We start from the raw sequence: 23,960 nt of genomic DNA on the forward strand, positions 1-23,960 counted from the left end.
GCCTGACTGCTATGTCAACATCTAGATAATGCAAAAAACCACCCTGAACTGGTCTTTGTTCTTGCCGATGTAAACACCTGATGGACCGAGCCTGGGAGATAGGTAAAGGACAGGGTGTGATACCCATGATATCCAAGAAAGCCGCTCTGCCTTTTTCCCTGATGAGTTATGTGGGCCCCAGAAAATCTCTACGGCTGCTCAAGGATTATCTTGACAGAGCAAAAACGATAGCTGAAGATTTTTTCCTTTACACCAAAAACAGACATGCCACTGGACTTCTCCAGGGTGATGTACCGAGCTTGTATTATAGCCAAACTCTGGTTTGATGCAGAAAATGGCATTTTCAAACTTTGTAAGGAGATTAAAAAGGACTCTAACAAAACAGTTTGCCAAATCACCCAATGGTTTACATGTCAGCCTTGTACAGTAGATGGCAAGGTGCCCCTCTTATTAGGCTGCCCAATACCATAAACTATATTTGGGTAGATCGAAATTGCAGATTTCCTTGGGTGGGTGACAAAAGTAAGCCCTACAGCTGACAGAACCAAACTACAGACCTCCGTTAGCTATTTTACAACCTGTTCTGCCCTCATAGACTGATGAAAAATACAGATGTGCGGACGTTAACATTATCAACAACAAAGGTCATGGAATCTTCCAGTCTTTAAAAATTATAGGTTTCAGCCTAACCTTGTCTGTAAATCATACACACCTTTTTATGTGGCAACAAAGTGTATAAAGGATTCCCACCTAAATGTTCAGGACAATGTGGACTGGCTCCTGGCTCCTCCTGTCACTCAACATTCTACCCCAAATGCCAAATTACAAACTTGGGCTCCTTTGTTCATGAAATCATGCAGTGTAAATATGCCAGGTGAAAAAATCATAGAAATTCTGCTGGTACATCCTAAGTTCACCTTCATTTCAGCATTTAGGGTTTTTATTCCCAAATCCTGGAGATTATAAATTGGAAGAGGCAATCCTCAATCTCTATCTGTAGTGAACTAAGAGTTCGATGCCACTATGTGAACTCTGAAAATACACCAGTCAGAAGTTAACAGCTTAGCCTCTATGGGCTTCTGAATCGTCAGGTCCTATGTACAGTGTCAGTGCAGAGGAGGAGCTTACATAGTCACTGGTGAACAATGTTGCTTTCGCGTAAACCAAATGGGACAAGTAATGCCTAACTTAAACATGTTAAAATATTTAATATTTTCAGCAGATAAATAAAGCACGGACATCTTGTTGGACTGATCTGTTTCTGGGGCTAACTCATTTCTCTCTCCACAATCACCAGATCAGCTTTTCATACGTGAAGTTTCCAGGGAAGTTTCAGAGGGGACTGCAGGGCCCAGGGCAGGCCACCCTAAAATGAGCCACAAAGGCATTTTGTTTACTTTGAATTCAAGCTACTTAAGAAAGTGCTAGGGCTTCCTGTCTTGTTAATTGTCCCCATTCTCACTGGTGTGAGGTGGTATCTCATTGTGGTTTTGATTTGTTATCTCCCTGATGGCAAGTGCTGCGGAGCATTTTCTCATGTGCTTGTGGCCATGTCTATGTCTTCTTTGGTGAAACTTCTGTTCATGTCTTTTGCCCATTTATGATTGGACTGTTTCTTTCTTTGCTGTTGAGTTTAATAAGTTCTTTATAGATCTTGGATACCAGCCCTTTATCTGCTACGTCATTTGCAAATATCTTCTCCCATTCTGTAGGCTGTTTTGTTGACTGTTTCTTTTGCTGTACAGAAGCTTTTTATCTTGACTAAGTCCCAATAGTTCATTTTTGCTTTTGTTTCCCTTGCCTTCATAGATGTATCTTGCAAGAAGTTGCTGTGGCCAAGTTCAAAAAGGGTGTTGCCTGTGTTCTCCTCTAGGATTTTGATGGATTCTTGTCTCACATTTAGATCTTTCATCCATTTTGAGTTTCTCTTTGTGTATGGTGAAAGAGAGTGGTCTAGTTTCATTCTTCTGCACGTGGCTGTCCAATTTTCCCAGCACCCTTTATTGAAGAGACTGTCCTTTTTCCTGGAGAGGAAAAACCTGGAGCAAGGGGAACCCTCTTGAACTGTTGGTGGGAATGTGAACTGGTGCAGCCACTCTGGAAAACTGTGTGGATGTTCCTCAAAGAGTTAACAATAGATCTGTCCTACGACCCAGCAATTGCACTGCTGGGGATTTACCCCAAAGATACAGATGTAGTTAAATGCTGGAACACCTGCACCCCAATGTTCATAGCAGCAATGTCCACAATAGCCAAACTGTGGAAGGAGCCTCGGTGTCCATCGACAGACGAATGGATAAAGAAGATGTGGTCTATGCATACAATGGATAGTATTACTGAGCCATTAGAAACAAATACCCACCATTTGCTTCAACGTGGATGGAACTGGAGGGTATTATGCTGAGTGAAGTAAGTCAATCGGAGAAAGACAATCATCATATGGTCTCATTCATTTGGGGACTATAAAAAATAGTGAAAGGGAATAAAGGGGAAAGAAGAGAAAATGAGTGGAAAATATCAGAGGGAGATAAAACATGAGAGACCCCTAACTCTGGGAAACGAACAAGGGGTAGTGGAAGGGGAGGTGGGCGTGGGGTTCGGGTAACTGGTACTGAAGGGGGCACTTGACGGGATGAGCACTGGGGGTTATGCTATATGTTGGCAAACTGAACTCCAATTAAAAAAAAAAAGAAGAAGAAGAAGAAACAGCTGGGGCGAGGACAGATCTTCCCTGTCCCCCCTGAAGGCAGGAAGCAAATCTTCCATATGAAAGGTACCTTCCCTATACTAAGAAGTAAAAAGACATCCCTATCACCAGAGATAGGGACTTTAAAACAGTAGAAACAAATCTTGTTTGTACTAATCTAAACCTCAGCCCAAATTCTTAGAATTCCTTACTAATTAAAGCTCTGGAACATGTTTTCTTTATCCTGTCAACTCCTCACAAATTTATTGTCTCTGTCTGAAATGTGTAAAACCTGCCTGCCTTGGTCATTTCTTGGGGTGTCAAGTTCATTATTGGGTCTCCATATGCTCATAATAAATCTTGGGTTTTTCTATTAATCTGTCTCCTGTCAAATTAATTCCTAAACCAGCTGGAAAAACCTGATAGGGAAGGGCATTTTTTTTTCCTTTCCCTACAACTGCTTCTTCTAAGATATCTTTACCATAATCTTAACAACCATCATGTTAAGAGACACCTGGGGGAAAAAAATCTAATGTTCTCTCCTGCTTCTGGACACTAAGCCTTTGACCAAAAAGCAAAATGTTGATACCATTTTTTAATGTATTTTCATATTATTCTCTGGATATTGGGTGGAAGTTTGGTGAATATACTTTGGAGAAAAGAAAAAACATTTTATTAAACAGCTGGACTGGGGGGCACCTATGTGACTCAGTCAGTTGGGCTGACTGACCAAACTGGCTCTTGGTTTCAGAGCAGGTCATGATCTCAGGGTCATGGGATCCAGCCCCCTGTGTGGCTCAGCGTGCAGTCAGCTTGTTCCTCTCCCTCTGCTCCATGATCACCTCCCACCCCGCCGCAACTCGTTTTTTTTTTTTTTTTTTAATGAAAGACACAGAGAGAGAAGCAGGCTCCATGAAGGGAGCCTGATGTGGGACTGGATCCCAGGTCTCCAGGATCATGCCCTGAACTGAAAGCAGGAGCTTAACTGCTGAGCCACCCAGATGTCTCAATAAATAAAATCTTAAAAAATAAAAGCAACAGTTGGACTGATTTCTGGGAGAACGAAGTTGCTAAAATAAATCTCAAGGTGTTTGCTGGGCCTTTGTGCTTCCACAGAAGTTACTATTCAGCTGAGCACCTCCACATGCTCAAGTGGAAAGCAGCAGAGTTGCAAACAGGGGTTGCGAGAGCTGAATATATTATGATGATAGTTAAGATTTTGGAGCTCAGGAAGTAATCTAGAAGGAAGGAGGAGGAACGCAACCAAACAGGAGGTTGGAGCAGAGTTGTAGAAATGATTGAGAGACGATTTTAAGGATGGCTAATATTTCATTTTAAATTGTCTTTCCCCAAAACCTTTGGTAAAGTTGGCTTTAGGCCAAACATGTATGAGTGATTCTGATAAAGCCTCATCCTTATTAGGATAAGGAAATAATGTCAAAAACAGCAACGATGATGAAAAAAATAGATGCCGTTACTCGAGGGTCTAGAAGGTCCTGGGCATTATGCCCAGATAGCTATATCATGTATATCACAGTCACCCAGGGAGACAGTCCCCCTTTATAGATAAGGAGGCTGAAGCTCAGGTTAAGTAACTCCCTCAACACTACAGAGTGAGTACATGGCGAGTACATGGCACAGTCAGGATTTGAAACCAGGAGCGAGTCTCTGTTCATTACTGCTTTCCTACCATTCTCCCTGCAGCGTCATTAACTGTCCTCTACACGACTGACAAGGACCCTTTGGGACTCTAAGGCTGCCAGCTTGTAGTCAAATGACTATATAACCATCCAAAGTTTTTCCATGTGTGAGTCAGATCCGCTTTCCTATAGTTTCTGTCCCTAAGTCTTCCATCAGCTGTCTGAGCCACTCGGAACAAATCTAATCCGTTCATGGAGCAGGTGCTCTAATATTTTGAAGATATGGTGTAAAATTCTTCTCCCACGTCTGACCCTATAGTATATGCTTTCTAAGTGCAGACGTATCTGAATATGGGATCCTATCTGAATTGCATATGGCTTTATTTGGCTTTATTCCCAGCCACCCAGAACATTACCTGGTACCTACAGTCGGCATTTAGCAAACATTCACAGAAGGGATGAAGAAAAGCCAGATTTGGAGGGCACAGCATGCCTGGTGGAACAGCAAACATATAATACAGATACCACCCTTACTTTCTCTACACATCTCCTGGTCTTATGTTCATCCTGCTTCCTCTAAGATATTTTCACCAAAGTTGTAACAACAACCAAGGTAACAGATACCTGAAAAACCTGTTAGAGGCACCACTTTCAGAAACTATATTCAGGTGCTGTTGTCAACCCATCCCCTTAACTACCTACACCTGTTTCCAGGTGGGCACTCTTCTCCTTCAGGCTACACTTGTGGGACTAAGACACCCTAAAAAAAAGAGAGAGACTATCATCTCCTTTACATATATCATATCTTTATACAACCCAAGACCTGACCACCACGGAGAAATGAATTATTCTTGACCGGTAACTGCTGGTGATACACATGTATACATATTTTGCTGATAAACTACCCATGAAAAAGTAATCTTGTTGCATCTAAGACATGCCAAGGCACTGGGGATGGACAGATGGGGAAGTCTCTGTGGAAAGAAGAGACAGCAGTGGTGATTTTCAGCACAGATGGCTGCCTTTGCAGCTGCAGGGAATTTCACCATTACAAGAAATTGTTGGGGATCCCTGGGTGGCTCAGTGGTTTAGCGCCTGCCTTAGGCCCAGGGCCTGATCCTGGAGTCTCCGGATCAAGTCCCACGTTAGGCTCCCTGCATGGAGCCTGCTTCTCCCTCTGCCTGTCTCTGCTTCTCTCTCATGAATAAATAAATACAATCTTTAAAAAAAATTGTCTAGTCTTGCAATTCCCTCCTGACTTCCAATAGTTGAACTTAATGATTTTTTTCTACTTTACAACGGATCAAAAGCGATACCCGCTCAGTGTGAATCATACCTTGACTTCTGGTCTTTTCCTAAGCGAGCTGAAGCGCGGCACGCTACTCTTGTGGTCCTGCAGCAGCAGCTGCAACTCCAGCCGAGCCCTACAATCACCAGGGTAAACCACCCAGGTACCAGCACTCCGTGTTTCACCTTCAGTGCAGTACTTCCATGAAGCCCGTGCTACTATAAAATGGGCTTTGTGTTTGACGATTTTGCCCAACCGCAGGCGAATGGAAGGAAGCGCTCTGAGCACGCCTCGGGTTGGCCGGACTAAGTACGCGACGCCGCTGGACAGTTAAGTGCATTAAATGCACCTTCAACTTACCATATCCAGAGATGCCCCGTCCTAAATCGAGGAAAGTGGAGAAGAGGAAGGAGGGAACAGCCAGACCGTGGGGCTGCCAAGACAGTTAAAGAGAAAGTCGATCAAGGGGCGGGGCCCCGGGGCGTCCGCGCCGAGAGCCGCAGGTCTGGGTCTGCAGTCGCCGCGGGCCGTTGGGGCTACGCCCCCCGGTGCCGGTGCCGGTGCCGGTGCCCCCGCTCGGCAAGGGTCAGATCCGGCAGCCCTCCGGGTGCGGCGGCGTCCCCCGGGACCTCGGGGCTCCCTCGCCGCGGAGTTTCCGGAAGGCCCCGGCCCCGCAGCCGCACGGGCGCGGGAGGCTGGGGAGGCGCGGAGCGCGCGGGAGGGGGCGCACCTGCCGGCCCCGCCGCAGCCCCGCCCCGCCCCGCCCGCCCGGCGCTCCCGCCGCAGCCCCCGCCCCGCCCCCGCCCCGCCGCAGCCCCCGCCCCGCCCGCCCCGGCCCGGCCCCCCCGCCCGCGCGCTCCCGCCCCTGCCCCGCCTCCCGCCCCGGGTCCCGCCCAGCGGCGCAGGGGGCCGGGCTCCGGCGAGGGGGGCGGCGGCCGCGGCGGTGACAGCCGCTCCCCGCCCCCGAGGGTCGCCACGTCCCTCACGTAGCGCCGGGCCGAGGCGCGGAGCGGCGACCTGGCGGCCCGGCCCGGCTCCTCCGGCGGGGCTCGGCATGCGGCGGGCGCGGCTGCTGCTGCGCGGGGCCGCCTGCGCCCGCTCGGGCTCCGGGCTCCGGGCGGCCAGCCCCGGCGGCGGCCGCAGCCTCGCCTCGGACTCGGGCTCAGGGCCGGCGCCCGACAGCGGCGTTCCGGGCCAGGTGGACTTCTACGCGCGCTTCTCGCCGTCGCCGCTTTCCATGAAGCAGTTCCTCGACTTCGGTGAGTGCGGCCCGGGCCTCCGGCCTTTGTGCGCGGCCCTGCGCGGGACACCGCGGCCCCGGCCCCGGCCCCGGCCCCCGCCCCCGCCCGGCCCGGCCCTGCGCGCGCCCGCCCCCCTCCCGCCCGCGCACCCGCGTCCCGAACCTCCCCCCTCCTACTCCCCCCCCCCCGCGCACCCCCTCCCTAACCTCCCCCCTCCCTAACCTTCCCCTCCCACCCGGCGCACCCCCCCCCCCCCGCGCACCCCCTCCCTAACCTCCCCCCTCCCTAACCTTCCCCTCCCACCCGGCGCACCCCCCCCCCGCGCACCCCCTCCCTAACGACCCCTCCTCCCTAACGTCCCCCTCCCACCCGGCGCACCCCCTCCCCCCCCGCGCACCCCCTCCCTAACGGCCCCCCCCCTAACCTCCCCCTCCCCCCCCGCGCACCCCCTCCCTAACGACCCCCCTGCCTAACCTTCCCCCTCCCTAACGTCTCCCCCCCCCCACCCGGTGCTTCCTTCCTCCCCTGCGGGCAGATCCTCGCGCTCCGGGGCGGGCGGGGGCCCGAGGAGCCCCTGGGGGCGTGAGCCTCCTCACCTCGTACCGTCGCAAAACCAACCCCGAGGGCCGCGGGCGCGGGGACCTCCCGCCCCCCAGCGCACGTGTGCGGGTCGCGCCCCCCGCCGGGCCCCTTCGGAAGCTCAGGGCTGCGGCCCGGGGCTGCCGAGTGGCACCTCCCGGAGTCGTGTTCCGACTCTCCAGACTGATGATAAACGATTGCGTAAAACCTCCGTGATGAGACGGGAGGCAGGTTATAACTGGCCCGAGCGTTTCACAGAATGTTTTCCTTGCCACTTGCTTAATAGTGTTTCCATCCGCGGCACATTCGTTTCATCATCAGCAAGTAAGTCTCCAGCACACGCAGAAAGTGCGTGAGCACAAGCGCTGTGGCGATTGCCACACTCCTTTCTGCAGAAGCGACTGTCCACTTTTCCTCTTCCTCGGCTGGACGCTTCCTGATTTTCTCTAGAAAGGATGCAACAGATTGCAGAGAAATGGCAAAGTTAGACTTTTGACTTCTCATGTGAGGGTGCTGAGCGGGGAAAGGGAAAACCAATAAGCCAGGAAGGTCATAAAACATCAGTAGCAAGACTTATCTTCTGCATTGCGAGTACTGTTAAGTCAGTAATGGGTCATTAGTGGGCTCAAAAGATACCAGCATAGCTGGCAGCTTTATCTTAAAATTATGGTGCACAGGGCCAAAAATTTTTTTGGCGCAAAGCCCTCTCGGTTTTTTTGTATTTACTTTAAAATGACTATAGTTTGATGAAGGGGTGAATTTGGCCTTGTTCACAGTATGCCCTTAAACTTTCACAAGAGAATGTTTTCCTCTCATTCCATCATTCCTGCTATGGACAGTCTGGTTTTCTCTAAGGTTGTCTCTTGTTAAAACAGCAAGATTAAATTCTCAGGTTTAAAATGCATTGCTGAAATAACATGACTTTTTTGTTCAACTTTAAATGGGACTGCTTGCCAAAGGCTATTCTACAACTGCTCTGTTTAGCGTCTTGATAGGAGTGAAAGAAGAGCAGGCTGCTTTCCAGGAATCAGACAATTGAATGGGGGGCGGGGGTGAGGGTGGGGGGCGGGGAGGGGAGGGAGGCGGAATGCAGGGCTTTGAAGCTTGAAGATGGTCGCTGCACAGGCCCTGGTATTTTTTGTTTTCTATTGCCTGAAAGCCCTCCTCTACACCGAGTCTTGCTTATTGTGGTTCCCATGCATATGACAAAATTTCTCTCTTTATCTTAGGTATTCATTTCTTTAAAAACCCAGAGTTAGGAAACAGATTTTCTAAATAGTAGCAGCAACTGGTTACATAGGATAGGCTTTGGCAGGTCCTACTGTTAATTAGACTCCACACCTTGCTCAGACTTGCTCAGGTTGCCTTGTGTCTAAGATGATCCCAGTAAGGGTGCAAGTGATGGAGACAGACGGGGAAAGTATCTTTATCACTCTACAAAGCAATTCCTTCAGGAATTAGAAGGCCATTTAGGACGCCTCACAACCCTCCAGAGGGTTATCTTGTCCCTTGCCTCCTCTTCCTTTCCCTGGCATCATGGTGATGCTGGCACTCTGACACTGCCCAGTAGCTCCCTCTGTTTCTCCCTGTCTCTGGCTTCTACTGCCTTATGGCCTCTACTTACTGCTGTTCGCACCGTGTTTGGTTTTAGGATCTATGAACGCTTGTGAAAAGACCTCATTTATGTTTCTGCGACAAGAGCTACCTGTTAGATTGGCAAATATAATGAAAGAAATAAGTCTTCTTCCAGATAATCTTCTCAGGACTCCATCAGTTCAATTGGTACAAAGCTGGTAAGATTCCTATCTCGTGTTTGCAATTTCAGTGGATTTATAGACTCTACTGAAGGTGAAAGCAAATATTTTTTTTTACTCTTCCATGGAATCTTATGGTAGTAAGAGCATTTCTTCTTCTTTTGGGTATGTCTGGGCCTGTTCCCTGAATCCTGGATTCTACCACTCCTTGGCTTTAAAAAAAAAAAATTCAGAACTGCACAGAAATAAACACACTAAATTTACGGTTTATGTTATTGAATCTGCAGGATGTTATGTTATAATAAATATCTACCATGTATTGATGGACCTTTAATCCCTTCAACAACTCTGCCCATTAGGCATTATCACCATTTTACAGATGAGGAAACTGAGGCACCTACAGGTGTCTTGCCAAAGGCAGTACCGGGGAGCTGGGATTCAAGCCCCGATTTGTTTCTTTCTGCTCTATCGTGCTATAGTCAGAATGATAAAATGTATTAAAGGGTGTGTATATGTATTTTTAACAAACCAAATTTATTTTATTTAACTATATTGATCAAACATGAAAGTTAAAATCTTTTTTCCATTTAAAAATAATTAGAAGTTAGTGGAATCATATAAGAAACTATGATCTCTGTTCTAAAAAATGACAGTGGCAGTGCATACATATGCGGTCGCTTAAATACAGCCTTTTTTGTTAATGTTACTAATTTATTTTATTTTAATTTTTTAATGTTACTAATTTCAAAGTATTATACTCTTAAGCATTATCCATTTCAAACAAAAGAGTTTACCAGAATTGAGTCTTAAGTAGAAAAAAAAATTAGCTGCAAGATTTTTCCCAGTTATGATTCATGGAGATCTTAGCGCTTTTTTGTGGTATCATAGCTTATAGGAGAAACTGATGAAACTTCAATTTTAAAAAACAAGCGAAAGCAGTATGACTGCTATAATATGTGATAATGAGATGCTATCTAGTTCAAATACGGGACAACTATAAATGTGGTTTAAAGAAGAAACATTTGTTTAGGAACTATGATGGAATATAAAATTAGAACATATAATTTTCTATGGAAGCTTATTCTTGTTTTTTAAATTCTTCATTAAAAATAGAATATGCTGCATTTTGAAATCTGATCTGTGCCTAAAATGTTGTAGGTGCTCAATTATCTCTTGAATAAAGAGCATAGTTTTTCTTGCCAGTGAAGAGAAACGTATGAGTTAAAGCAAATACCAGAATCTTTGGAATGTTTTGGACTGCGGAGAGGCACGCTGCTTGTCAAGAACAGCTTTTCAAACCAACATATGGATTTACAGAGTTTTAAAACATTTTCATTGCCCCTGAATGCCTACTAAAGACAGTTGTAGATAAAGTGCCAACAGAGCAGCCAAAGCAGACCCTATATTATCGAAGGTCACTGAATAGTGAAGTGTTTTCAGCTCTGGCCCTGTACTGCCATTGTGCTTGGCAGCATAACCTTGAGAAAGTCATTTGGCTTTCCTCATTTTGCTCCTTCCTTAACAGGCCATTTGCCACCTTGAATCGTTAGGTAGATCAAAAACCTACATTTTCATGACTTTCGTTTTGCTTCAGCTCTGTTTAAAAGAACCATGTGGTAAATTATAGGCTTTTAACAAATATTTGTTGACTGGACATAAGCTATTAACCTGGAGAGTATGTGCTTCTAAAGGATAACCACTTTCAGCTCCAGCTGGTCATTGCCAATGCAGAAACACTGTCCAGATCAGCTGATTTTTGTGTACTTAAAGAAAAGCCACAAGTCTAGAGTGAAAAAACAAAACAAACAAAAACCCAGTTTTACTTAGGGACACCTGGGTGGCTCAGTGGTTGAGCATCTGCCTTTGGCTTGGCTCGTGATCCCAGGGTTCTGGCATCAAGTCCCTATCAGGCTCCTCACAGGGAGCCTGCTTCTCCCTCTGCCTATGTCTCTGCCTCTCTCTGTCACCCATGAATAAATAAAATCTTTTTATTTTATTTTTTTGAGAGATTTTGTTTGAGAGAGACAGAGATAGTGCAGAGATAGCAAGAGAAAGCATGAGAGAGGAGAGAGAAGCAGGTTCCCTGCGAGGGCTTGATCTCAGGACCCAAAGCCAAAGGCAGATATATGTTTAAACAACTGAGCCACCCAGGTGCCTCATACAAGTCTAGATTTTTAATTTAAAAATCTCCCAATTTTGAAAGACGGCAACTAATTAAAGATTTTTTAAAACACTAAAGGCCTGTAAGGCGTATGAGATTTTAACAATCAGATTTTAAGTTAGACTGAGGTGGATGGGCCTCCACATTCTACTGAAACTAAAACAAGTTAAATCATTTGCCCCAGATCACGTAGTTAATGGTAACAGACTCAGTTCTCGTGACAGTCAGCATTTATACTGTATGGTGGTAAATTTAAGAAGCTGAAAAGCTATTTTAGAGTATAGAAGTATATAAAAGGAAGTAGGAAATCTTAAAATTCTTTTTTTGGAAAGAATTTATTTATTTGAGAGAGTGTGCACCAGCACAGGCATGAGCAGGGGGAGGGACAGAGGAAGAGGGAGAAGCAGATTCCTGGATAAGCAGAGAGCCTGATGTGGGGCTCCATCCCAGGACTCTGAGATCATGACCTGAGCTGAAGCAGCTGCTTAACAGACTGAGCCACCCAGGCGCCCCAAAATCTTAAAATTCTTAAATCAGATTTAACCTATGTTTTTAGGAGAAAATGAAACTTCTGCTACTTTGTGCCAGGCACTTTGCTTAAATGTAAATGGGTCTAAAAATCCTACTTCAACCATAATTTGTAGCACTATTCTATATTAAAAGATACTAAAAATACCTTTTTATATTTTCACAATATTGAACTTTCAAAATATAAAAGAACAAATTTACCCTACTGATTTGCATTTTAGGTATATCCAGAGTCTTCAGGAACTTCTTGAATTTAAAGACAAAAGTGCTGAAGAGGCTAAAACTATTTATGAGTGAGTACAATATTTGGACCCTATTCTGAATACAATTTTTATATTCTTTAAACGTCATATGAAAAATATAAATGTACTGAGCTTAAGCTTGCTATTGGGTTACTTTAGGGAAATTAACTGTCAGTTTCTCTCCACTTCAGAACATATTATAGTATACGTGTCTATAGCAGCTCATACAGGTAAGGCAAATACTGTAAATCAGTAAATATAAGACATGACACAGTTCAAGTGCGATGATCTAGATGTGGCCTCGGTGCCGTTTGGATAATAGGGGACCTGTGAGATCTTTCAACCTGGACAGCGCATTCCTCTTTGAGCTCCAGCCAATCCTTGCCAATGCAGAAACACCATCTAGATTGTCTGATTTTTGTGTGTGTTTAAAGAAAAGCAGTAAGTTTAGATTTTTAATTTTTTTTAAAGATTTTATTTAAATATTCATGAGAAACACAGAGAGAGAGAGGCAGAGACCTAGGCAGAGGGAGAAGCAGGCTCCTTGTGGGGAGCCTGATGCAGGACTCTATCCCTGGACCCCAGGATCACAATCTGAGCCAAAGGCAGATGCTCAACTACTGAGCCACCCAGGTGCCCCAAGTATAGACTTTTAATGTAAAATCTCCCAATTTTAAAGATTGCAGCAAATTAAATTTTTTTTTTTTTTTTAAAGAATGAAGGCTTATAAAAACATATCTGTGGGTCTCACTTTATGACCTCTGGTCTGTAAAATAATGGAAGTAATATGACCAATTTAATAACCACCATACCAGCATTAATAAACCCAGGTAATCTTCCCAGGCAGTTATCTGCTTATTCCCATGAACATTGCTCAGAACTTGAAGACCACTTCTTTTGTTGTCTGTCCTCAGAGTTTATTACACTTTTTTTGTTACTGTCTCTAAAGATGATGGCAACATTTCACTTTTTAAACATGTTTTGGTCTGAAAATAACATCAAGGATTTACTCTATGCCTAGGTATGAAGCACACTGTGTATTTAATCTTTAAAACAATGCTATTGAATTAATACTGTCTGTGCACAGAAAGTTAAGAAACTTAAGGTAGCATTAAAATCAAATAGCCAGCTAGTAGTAGGATCAGGATTTGAACCCATGCCCTCTTACTTAAAAATAAGCGTTATGCTACAGAACCTTCTGAAAATGGTTAGAGCTGAATCTAAAAAATAAGGAAAGCAGTCAAGCAGAATAACAGTTTTGGGGGTTTTAAAAAGAGAGAAGTGAAATAAAAGGCTGAGAGAAGTGAAATAAAAGGCTGACTAGAGGGATCCCTGGGTGGCGCAGCGGTTTGGCTCCTGCCTTTGGCCCAGGGCGCGATTCTGGAGACCTGGGATCGAATCCCACATCGGGCTCCCGGTGCATGGAGCCTGCTTCTCCCTCTGCCTATGTCTGCCTCTCTCTCTCTCTCTGTGACTATCATAAATAAATAAAAATTTAAAAAAAATTAAAAAAGAAAGGCTGACTAGAAATGATGAGTCGTTTGTTGTTTTTGAGTTTTGTTGTTTGTATTTTGGATTAAGAGTTTGGTTTTGAAGCAGATTACAAACTAGGAATTCCAAAAATATTTTGAGCCATGATAGTATCATTGGAATAAGTTAATAGTGCTCAAGATGATGACTATGAATGGGAAAGCACTCATTCAGAAGTGTACATTCCCATGGGTATGTTACAAGGTAGATTTTGTTATTTCATGATTAAGGCTTCTTTTCTCTTTTATTTAGTTCTTTAAATTAACCATGCAGTAATACCTTTTAAATGACAGAAGTGGGAAGGCTGGGTGCCTTGAAAATTTTTAAGACAACAGTCAGTTTTTCTTCTCTACCATTTTTGAACTTATAGGATCAATGGCATTAGAATTTCTTTCACTTTTCTGTTCTCAATGGTTCTTTCTCTTTTGGAACCATAGGGAATAGTTCTAAAACAGGCAGGCTTTATTGGCTTATTCATCTTTATTCCTTACAGAGCATGTGTTCCCTAGAAGCAAGCATTCTGTCTTCTTGTAATGCTGAAGGTCCCTGGAAGAGTGTCCTCATAAGGAGTGCTCAGATGATCTTAGTTGATAATGGTTAAAAAAAACAAAACAAAACAAAAAAAACCTTAACACTGTTAGGATCATGTTTTTGGCAGCCTCGCTTTTAGGAGTTCCAAGAAAATAATCACGTTTTAAAAGTTTTATTTTGAAAGTTTTTGTACTGTCATATGTTACACATATTTATGATCTGAAATATATTTAAATAAGTGATGCTCTTTTTACTGAAATGAGGATTTCTTGCCTAGTATAAGTTAGTTAAACCTAGATTTTAGTATTAAATTCACTTGTCAAAATATTTGGCTGTTTTGACAAGATAGTTTTTTTTTTGTTTTTTTTTTTTAAGCTTTACAGATACTGTGATTCGGATCAGGAATCGACACAACGATGTTATTCCCACGATGGCGCAGGGTGTGATTGAATACAAGGAGAGCTTCGGGGTGGATCCTGTCACCAGCCAGAATGTTCAGTACTTTTTGGATCGCTTCTACATGAGTCGCATTTCAATTAGAATGTTACTCAATCAGCACTGTAAGTCTCCAGAAGTCAAGAGAAGAAGCAAAATAAAGTGAATGTGTTGGCATATTTTAAATTTATTTAGGAAACTTCCTTTTAGTAAACATTTAATTTTACTTTTTTTGCTTATTGAGTACACAGACTGCCCTACAAAGGAGGTATTTTTATGGAATGTAAAATACTATGTTTATGTGTAAGGAAAATATCTGTTCTACTGTTTGGTACCATTTGGAGAAACCATATTCAAATCTGGTAAATGGCAATAGAGAGTTTAGCTTATTTTTTTGTTTGTTTTTTATTTTTATTTTTTTGATAGCTTTATTGTTTGGTGGAAAAGGCAAAGGAAGCCCAGCTCATCGAAAACACATTGGAAGCATAAATCCAAACTGCGATGTAGTTGAAGTTATTAAAGGTAAATAGTTATATTTCTCCTTTGAGGAAGGATACAAGAATCAATATAGCTGAGTGTTATTTCTTGCTATTAAAACAGTTATTTATATCCTGAGACAAAATGTTAGGAGCAAATATGTATGGATTTGAGACTGATCTTATAATGTTATTGTATATTATGTGTCGGATGAATATTTTGTTGATATAATGCTTTTTTAAGGCAAAGTATAGTGATATGAGGGTGTTGGTTACACTTCAAAAAGATTCAAGCTCCCCCCTCCCCCTTTCTAATACCCTACGCTAGGAGCCATAATTCATAATAGTTTGGTTTGCATCTTTCCATACTTTTTTCTGTTATACCACATATACTCATGAACATATGTAATCGCTGGTCTCACATGGTTTGTTTTTGGAAGATGGGGGTACTGTATGTATATTTTTCTACAAGTTTATAGCCATCATACCCACAAGTTTATAGCCATTCAGTACATATGGATAAACCTCAGGTTTTTGAATGGCTTAATGGGTATATCAGAATGTATTAATCCATTCTTCTGTTGTTGGGTATTTAGGTTGTTTTCATTTTTTTATTACGAACAAAACTTCAGTGAACATCTTTAGATAAGTGCTGACTTTGCTAGTATTTTAGAAAGTAAGATTCCTAAAATTTAAAACATTGAAAATGCATTTAAAATTTTGATACCTCCAAAAAGATACCAAACAATGAATGAAAGTGTCTGTATCCTAAACTTTCAAACTACATGTTTGTTATGTGTATTGTAAGTAGTTTCTTCACCCTGCTGTTTTTACTTTTTTATGGTGTCTTTTTCTATATGGATGTTTTTTTTTTTTCTTATAATCATATCTGTCGCTTTTCCTTTATGGCTATTAGGTTTTGTCATGTCGTACTTAAGAAGACCTTCCCCAAACTAGATTATTAAAGTGTATTTTCTTCTATAATAGTTAAAATTTCATTTATCAGTACTATTTCCATCTTAATGCATGATATAGAAGTAAATTTATTTTAATGCTTTTTTTTGTTTTGATTCACACCAGATGGCTATGAAAATGCTAGGCGTCTGTGTGATTTGTATTATATTAACTCTCCTGAACTAGAACTTGAAGAATTAAATGGTAAGCCCGATGATGTCTTTTCCTCAATGAACAGTGTTGTGATTATCTGAGAAGGAATGATAAGAAGAATTTAGATATGTCTTAATATAAAAGGGCATTTCATCAACTTCTTTATTGAATATCAAAGCTCAGGGAGAAAATCATGTTAAGAGAGTGTGTGTATGTGTGTGCGTGTGTGTAATTTAGTTGGATTCTGTCTGAAATGCATTTGACTTCTTCCCCATTTTGTTTATATCTAATTGATAATGTTGATTCTTTCCTTATTTTTGTTTCTGTTTTTGGTTAGTTACATTTGACTGTTACAGGCACTTCAATAATGTAGAGTTCACCCCTTAAGAATCGACTTCCTGAGTAATGAATCATTTTTTATTGTTAAGGAAGTAAAAAGACAGGAGGTGTGTAAGGAGGAAAGAAAGATGCTCATCTGCTGGAAAATCCATTTATCTCTGATGCTCTTTGCACCCTGACTAGGGCCTTTTGGACAAAAAAATTCAGATGTCTTGGAAGGAGATTGATAAGTCTCACTGTGTTTCAGAGGGGTGGGGTAGTTTGGTAGAGGGAAAAACAGTTACTAAGTTAAGGCGACCCTTTAAGAAGAATAAAATTAAACAGGCTTTTCCTAAGCTGTATTCTGGACCTTATAGTGAAAGCGCAATGGAAGAAGTTCCTCAGTTGAAAATAGAATTGCTTCGTGTTTTTCTAAAGCCATATTAACTCTTTTGTTTCATAACAATACCATTCAGTAGAGAATCACAATGCACAGATGATAGTTTAGGAACCTGAACTGTGAGCAGTTTCCAGGTGTCCCATCCATGTTTCCACGGGGCGGTTTATTCAGAGGAGAGTCCAATTTATTGGATCAATTAGAATTCTAAGGTATGGTGAGTCTTACTCCTTTGATCTACTAAAAATTCTGTTTTACATACTACCTGCCCCCCCCCCACCCCCCCGTCCCCGCCACTGCATCCCTAGCTGGGCTTCTAAATTTAATAAAATGTTTGAATGTAGAATTCATATCCCTTGATAAATTGATGCTAGCTTAATTTAATTCAGATCTGTATACATAGAAATGCCTGAAATAAAACAAAAACATTCCACAGGGGTGAACCATTTTAAGCATTTTAGTGCTTATTTAAAAATGACTTTTAAAAAAATAGTATATTTATGTGAGTTGGACCATGGAACATATAGACCTTAACACTTTCATTTTGGAAAGTAAAATTCTGACCTTAAGGCTGAGTGTCCTTTAAAAAGACTCACTGTCACAGAGAAAATGGGAAGCTCGGTTGGCTAGACGGTTATGCAGGGTCACAAAAATGACTGCAAACTCATGTTGTCACCATCAGTTATAAATCTATGTGACTATGGGGTCAAACCCTAATACAGTGAAGAACTGGGGTGACAGTTCTCCCCCAAATAATATTATCCTCCATAGTAAATGTTTTCATCACTACACAATATATTCTTAAAAATGCTTTAAGTACATCTCTCTGTACTTTTATATTTTTCTCTTCTGCTCTATAGCAAAATCACCAGGACAGCCAATACAAGTGGTTTATGTACCATCCCATCTCTATCACATGGTGTTTGAACTTTTCAAGGTTTGTAAAATAGTATTACATAACCTTTATCAGTCCTTTCCCGAGGTTAGGGATCTGCTCTGAAAGTGAAGTACTCTACGGGTTTTCCTCAGTTTCACTAAAAGATGTCATTTCATGCTCAGTGTCATGTCACATTGCTGGAGATCTGCCTTTTGTCCACACTGATGGGCACTTCAGTGCAGTGGTAAGCTGCACACCTGGAAGTCCGATTGGGTTTGAATACTAGTTCTGCCACTTAATCTGCATGTGACGTTGGGCAAATCAGCCAACCTTTTTGAGGCTACGTTTCTTTTTCTGTAAAATGAGTCTAATACTCTCCAGGTTATTATGAAGGTGTCCAGTACAATGGCAGCTCAGTGTAGGTGCTCAATAAAGTTACATTTTTACAAAACAATATTTAGGAGAATGATTCTGAATTTTCCACCTTTAAAAGAACAGAGTCCCACTATTATATGTTTGTGGGACTTTTTGAGAAAGTCATTTATATTGATTTACAGGGCTTTTGCTATTATATTTGCTCTTTACAAAGAAAATTTCGAAAACTAAAATTATGCTAGAAACATTGGGAGTACTTTCCCCCCCAATAACACACCTATGACACTTGCTGACAGAAAAGTGAGTGATGAGGAGTACAGGTCCCTGTGGCTGAAAATAACTACCCTAAATCAAGCCTGTGTAATCTCTCTTACTTTAGTTACCATGTCTTCAGCCAGCAGCAAACTAGTAAAGAGCAGAGGTGGCTTTCAACGTGCTTATGAAAAAGAAAAATACGCTGAAACACAGAAAGTCTGACTGAATGTCTTAGAACAGAGAGAGTTCAAGAATGCTTTTTTCTAGGATAGCAAGAACATATCTAATGTCTGACAAAAATCTTTTTCAAAGTGATTCAATAAATAAGCAATTGGCACTTAAAGGATTAAAATTCATTTTTCCTTGAAACTTCAGTTACTAAGGATGTTATTCCCCATGATGCTTAATATAAGAAATATTACCATATTATATAATAGATTTTACATAATGTCATTAATAACGGCTTTCATCTGGAGCCTAATCTTAAATAGCCTTTGGTAGAGATGATAGCATCTTCTCCTTAGGGACACTCAATTTTGATAGTAATAAAGTAATAAATGCAAAGAGTATAAAATGTTACTAGGGCCACACACTCTTATTTCCAAATGCAGTCCCATTTTTGCCTTTTAACCATATCTAGTTTTATCAATTTCTACTCCAATGCTACATGTCATGTTATCTTTTAGTGCTTATAATATGTTGGCATTGTACACTGTGTATCCTTTAGGCATTGATCAAGAGTTTTAAGATGTAAATATCCTTAGTTTCAAATTAGTGGTGAATTAGATTAGTTTCTACATCATAATAAGACCATTGCTGTGAATACTAAATGAAAAAATTGTTTTCCCCTCAAAGTGATTTATGGCAATTAAAATGATTCTTAAAAATAAAGACAAAACTTTTTTCAAAAATGAGGTTTGCTTGTTATCTTCTAAATTATAAAAGTATTTGGATACAATTTCGGCTTCAATGTAAACCAGTTAAAGTGTTGAGATATCTGGTTTTGGAAAATAGAATTTAGTTGAAATCTTTAAATCAAAGTGTCTCACAAGTCCTCCAAAATGGACAATAATTTTTTAAGTAATTCTTTAAATATAATTATAAGAATTATGATACTTTGGCATATTTCCAACAAATTAAACATTTTTAAATTTCAAATTGTGCATATATATTGAAATTTATAATTTGTTTCTCTTTTTTAAAGTTGTATTTTGAGTGGAACCCTAATGTATTTCAGAATGCGATGAGAGCAACGATGGAACACCATGCTGACAAAGGCGTTTACCCTCCTATTCAAGTCCACATCACACTGGGTAATGAGGATTTGACTGTGAAGGTAAATGCTTTCTGGCTGTTTTGTTTTAATTGATGTACAGGCATGCACATAATTTTCTGAACACATAACTTACTCTTAGGAGGAAGAAATCTTACCTCTAATAACTAATAAGCACATTCCTTCATTTATCTGGCAGATTATGGAAATTCTCCCCTGAGTCTGTTTCTATTCCGTTCCTTAATCCAGATGATTCAAGTAAAAGTAAATCCTGAAGACAGATAAATTTAACAGTAATCATGAATAGCCACTTTGATAAGTATACTTTAAAATACTGGGTGTTTACAGTCTTATGTAGATAGTACATACTTTTTCATTTTTAAACAATGTTTTTCAATCTACTTTTATGTTGTTTCATTTGCTTCTCATAAAACCTCTTAGGAGCACAGGTAATTTTACTGTTGATTTTTACAGATGTGGAAACAAAGACACAGTGATTAGCTCATAATTACACAGCAAATAAAGACCACAGAACATGAAATCAGGCTCCTTGACCCCAGGCCTTTTCCACTGCATTGTTCAGATAGTCCAATTTCTCGGAGTATGATGATTCTATTTTTTAATCATTTTAAATTTTGTTTTAAAGTAATAAATGCAAAGAGTATAAAGTCAAATACATTAGTTCCTGGCCTAATTTATGGGTCATTACTCAGTCTTTTAGCTATTTTTTCTGGGATTTATTGGTGTATATATATTTTTAAGATTTTTATTTTATTTATTTGACACAGATAGCCAGAGAGCACAAGTGGGGGGAACAGCAGAGGGAGAGGGAGAAGCAGGCTCCCCTTGGAATAGGGAGCCCAATGCGGGGCTCGATCCCAGGACGCTAAGATCATGGCCTGTGCCAAAGGCAGCCACTTAACTGACTCAACCACCCAGGCGTGCCCCTACTGGTATATTTTTAAGTAGCATTCTGATATCACTATTTCTGAAATATAAAAATTGTTAACAGCAAATATTAGCTTTCTGTTAGGGTAGCTGAGGAATTAGCTCTTTTAGAGCACTTTCCCTCCCCAATGCAGCCTCAATTGCTATTTTCCTAGTATTTAGGTTCATACATGAAATTCTAGATTGAAAATAATCATCTTGCAGAATTTTGAAGGCATCTATTGTTCCTTATTTTAAAAGTGTATAATTCAGTTACTCAGCCATCCAAAAAAAAAGAAAATTTTCTATTTCCAACGATGTGGATGGAGCTAGGGGGGATTATACTAAGCGAAATAAGTCAGAGAAAGACAAATACCATATGATTTCACTCATAAGTGGAATTTAAGAAACAAAACCAATAAACGTATGTGACCTTTTACAGCTATAAATTTCCTTCTAAATACTGCTTTCTATCCTGTAAGTTTTTTTATGGTGTGTTTTCATTTTCGTTTATCTCAAAGTATTTTATAATTTCTCTTGTGATTTCTCCTTTCACTCATTGGTTCTTTAGGCGTGTGTTAATTTGTATGTATTTGTTAATTCACACATTTTGTTCTGTTATTTCTAATTTCATTCCATTGTGGCCGGAAAATATTGTTTGTATAATTTTGGTCCTTTTACATTTTTTGAGACTTGTTTTGTGGTTAACATATGGTCTGTGGAGAATGTTACATATCCTGGAGAATGTTTCATGTGTATTTGAGAAAAATGTATATTTTGTTGTTGGATAGAGTGTTCTCTAGATAGTACTTAGCCCTGGTTGGTTTATAGTGTTGTTCAGATCTTGTTTTCTTGTTGATCTTTTATCTTGTTGTCCTATCTGTTTTTGAAAGTGGGATATTAAAGTCTCCAACTATTATTGTGACTTGTCTATTTCTCCCTTTAATTCTCTCTGGTTTTGCTTCATATATTTTGGAACTCTGTTGTTAAAGTGTATGTATGTTTATGATTTTATGTCTTATCATGCTATATTGGCCTTTTATGACAAAATGTCCTTCTTTGTCTTGGTTAATGGTTTTTGTCTTAAGGTTATTTTTTTCTGATATTTGTATAACCATCCCAGCTTTCTTTCGGTTTCTGTTTCTGTGTATCTTTTTCCAAGATTTTGCTTTCTTTTTTTTAAAAAAGATTTTATTATTTTTAAAGTAATCTCTACACCCAATGTGGGGCTTAAACTCACAACCCCAAGGTCAAGAGTTGCACACTCTTCCAACTGAGCCAGCTAGGTGCCCCCACCCATGATTTTACTTTCAGCCTGTTTGTGTCTTCATTTGTTGTTTTTTTTAAAAAAAAAAGATTTTATTTATTCATGAGAGAAACAGAGAGAGAGAGAGGCAGAGACATAGGCAGAGGGAGAAGCAGGCTCCCTATGGGGAGCCTGATGCAGGACTCGATCCCAGGACCCAAGGATGATGACCTGAGCTGAAGGCAGATACTCAACCACTGAGCCACCCAGGCATTCCCTGTTTGTGTCTTTGAATCTAAAGTGTGTCCCTAACATATGGTTAGAATATACTTTTTTCCTTTTTTTTTTTTTTTTTTTTTTTAAATTTTTTTATTTATTCATGATAGTCACAGAGAGAGAGAGAGAGAGAGAGAGAGAGGCAGAGACACAGGCAGAGGGAGAAGCAGGCTCCATGCACCGGGAGCCCGACGTGGGATTCGATCCCGGGTCTCCAGGATCGCGCCCTGGGCCAAAGGCAGGCGCCAAACCGCTGCGCCACCCAGGGATCCCGAATATACTTTTTTTCCTTAAATCCACCCGGCTAGTGTCCATCTTTTAATTTGAGTGTTCAAGTTGGTTGCATTTAACATAATTACCACTAATGTAGAATTTATATTTGCCATTTTATCACTTATTGTGTATGTCTCTTATGTCTCTTTTGATTCTTTATTTCTTTAATATGGATGCCTTTTTTGTTAAAATGATATTTTCTGGTGTACCATTTTCATTTCCTTCTTGTTCCTTTTATTATATTTTTTTGAGTTATTTTCTTAGTGCTTGTCCCAGAATTAAATTAACATTCTAATTTATGTATAACAACCTAGTTCAGATTAATATCAACTTAATTTCAATAGTATACACAGCTTTTGTTTCTGGATAGGTCCATTCCCATCCTTTGTACTGTTACTTTCTGAAACATACATTTTTATACATTGTATGTTCATCTACATTAAGTTTATAATTGTTATTCTCTGAATTTGTCTTTTAAAGAAGAGAGGAGAAAAAAATTACAAAAAATACACCTACACCATTCTTTGTATTCTTCAATGTGTATGGCCACTGAAGTTTACTTGGTTAGCTTAGTGGTCAAATGATGATTGGACTGAGAGTTTCTTCAATGCCTGCCATCTCACAGTCTTTGTAAAGGGACTCCATGTGCATATTGGGCCACACCTTCAACACTCAGCCAGGCAGGTGACAAGTCTGACTTAGGTCCTATGTGTACAGAACCTTAAGGTCAGTCAGAGATGAAAACTTTCCTGAACATGAACATAGCCCTGGGCATACACATGACCTTCTGGATTCTCAGGATATCCTTGAGCTTTTCTAAGCCCCTAAAGACATCTCATTCCCTAGCTTTTCCTATTACACTTTTTAGTTAGTCTCTTGTTTGCCTTAATTGTTGTACACTGCCCTAGGGAGCCTTCAAATTAGTCCATTATCTCTAATTGTTTTTGACAAATGCTTCTGAGGATGGGAAGTGGGCACATACAAGACTTTTTGCATTGGAGAGTGCAGAATCAAGTCAAAGAAAGATAGCCTACCCAGTGGCTGCTGGGCTATCAGTTCCATTCTGATTCCATGTTATTTATGGGAGTGGGGGTGAGGGTGGGAATAAGCCGAGTTAAAACACCACAGAGTCCCTTGTTTTTCTTGAGTAATTGCTCCTCAGATTGCTGTAAGCCTTTGGTTAATTTCTAGAGTTCTAAACAAAGTTAATTATGATAGTATTTGCCTTTTTCTTGGTGTTTTAATGAATGAGAGACTTCGTTTTTCCACTATTTTTGCTGACGTCATTCCCGCTATTCCTTTTAAGAAGACTTATGCTTATTCCAATTCCTGTTCCTTTGTATACGACCGGTTTTAAGTGTCAGGTTTTGTTGTTTTGTCTCTTTTAACTAAAGCTTTTCTTTAGCTGATCTTTTCTTCAGCTCTGTTCTGAAATTTCATAATGATGTGACTTTGTGTGGGTCTTTTCTTACTCATTGAGCTGGGCCCTTTAGAATTTCCACTGTGTCCTTGGTACTTTCTTCCCTACTGCTTCATTTTCTGATA

General features: G+C 40.9%; 1 protein-coding gene across 5 annotated transcripts in view; it reads left to right on the top strand.

The window, feature by feature from the left end:
- Window positions 1-6,591: 6,591 nt before the first annotated feature.
- Window positions 6,592-23,960, top strand: part of PDK1 (pyruvate dehydrogenase kinase 1) — a 29,741-nt gene continuing 12,372 nt past the window's right edge. Inside the window, exons 1-8 of one of the 5 annotated variants that reach the window (XM_025460205.3) lie at window positions 6,592-6,873; window positions 9,086-9,227; window positions 12,099-12,170; window positions 14,556-14,740; window positions 15,042-15,137; window positions 16,172-16,249; window positions 17,774-17,850; window positions 19,658-19,756. In XM_025460205.3, the coding sequence (XP_025315990.1) occupies window positions 6,669-6,873; window positions 9,086-9,227; window positions 12,099-12,170; window positions 14,556-14,740; window positions 15,042-15,137; window positions 16,172-16,249; window positions 17,774-17,850; window positions 19,658-19,756 (954 nt within the window). In that variant the 5' untranslated portion in view covers window positions 6,592-6,668. Of the gene's footprint in view, window positions 6,874-7,537; window positions 7,759-9,085; window positions 9,228-12,098; window positions 12,171-14,555; window positions 14,741-15,041; window positions 15,138-16,171; window positions 16,250-17,773; window positions 17,851-19,624; window positions 19,757-23,960 lie in introns of those variants that run through there. The other 4 variants (XM_049106227.1, XM_049106226.1, XM_035698077.2 and 1 more) reach the window with 4 other exon arrangements.

The sequence above is a fragment of the Canis lupus genome, chromosome 36 (assembly GCF_003254725.2).
Source record: "Canis lupus dingo isolate Sandy chromosome 36, ASM325472v2, whole genome shotgun sequence".
Lineage (NCBI taxonomy): Eukaryota > Metazoa > Chordata > Mammalia > Carnivora > Canidae > Canis > Canis lupus.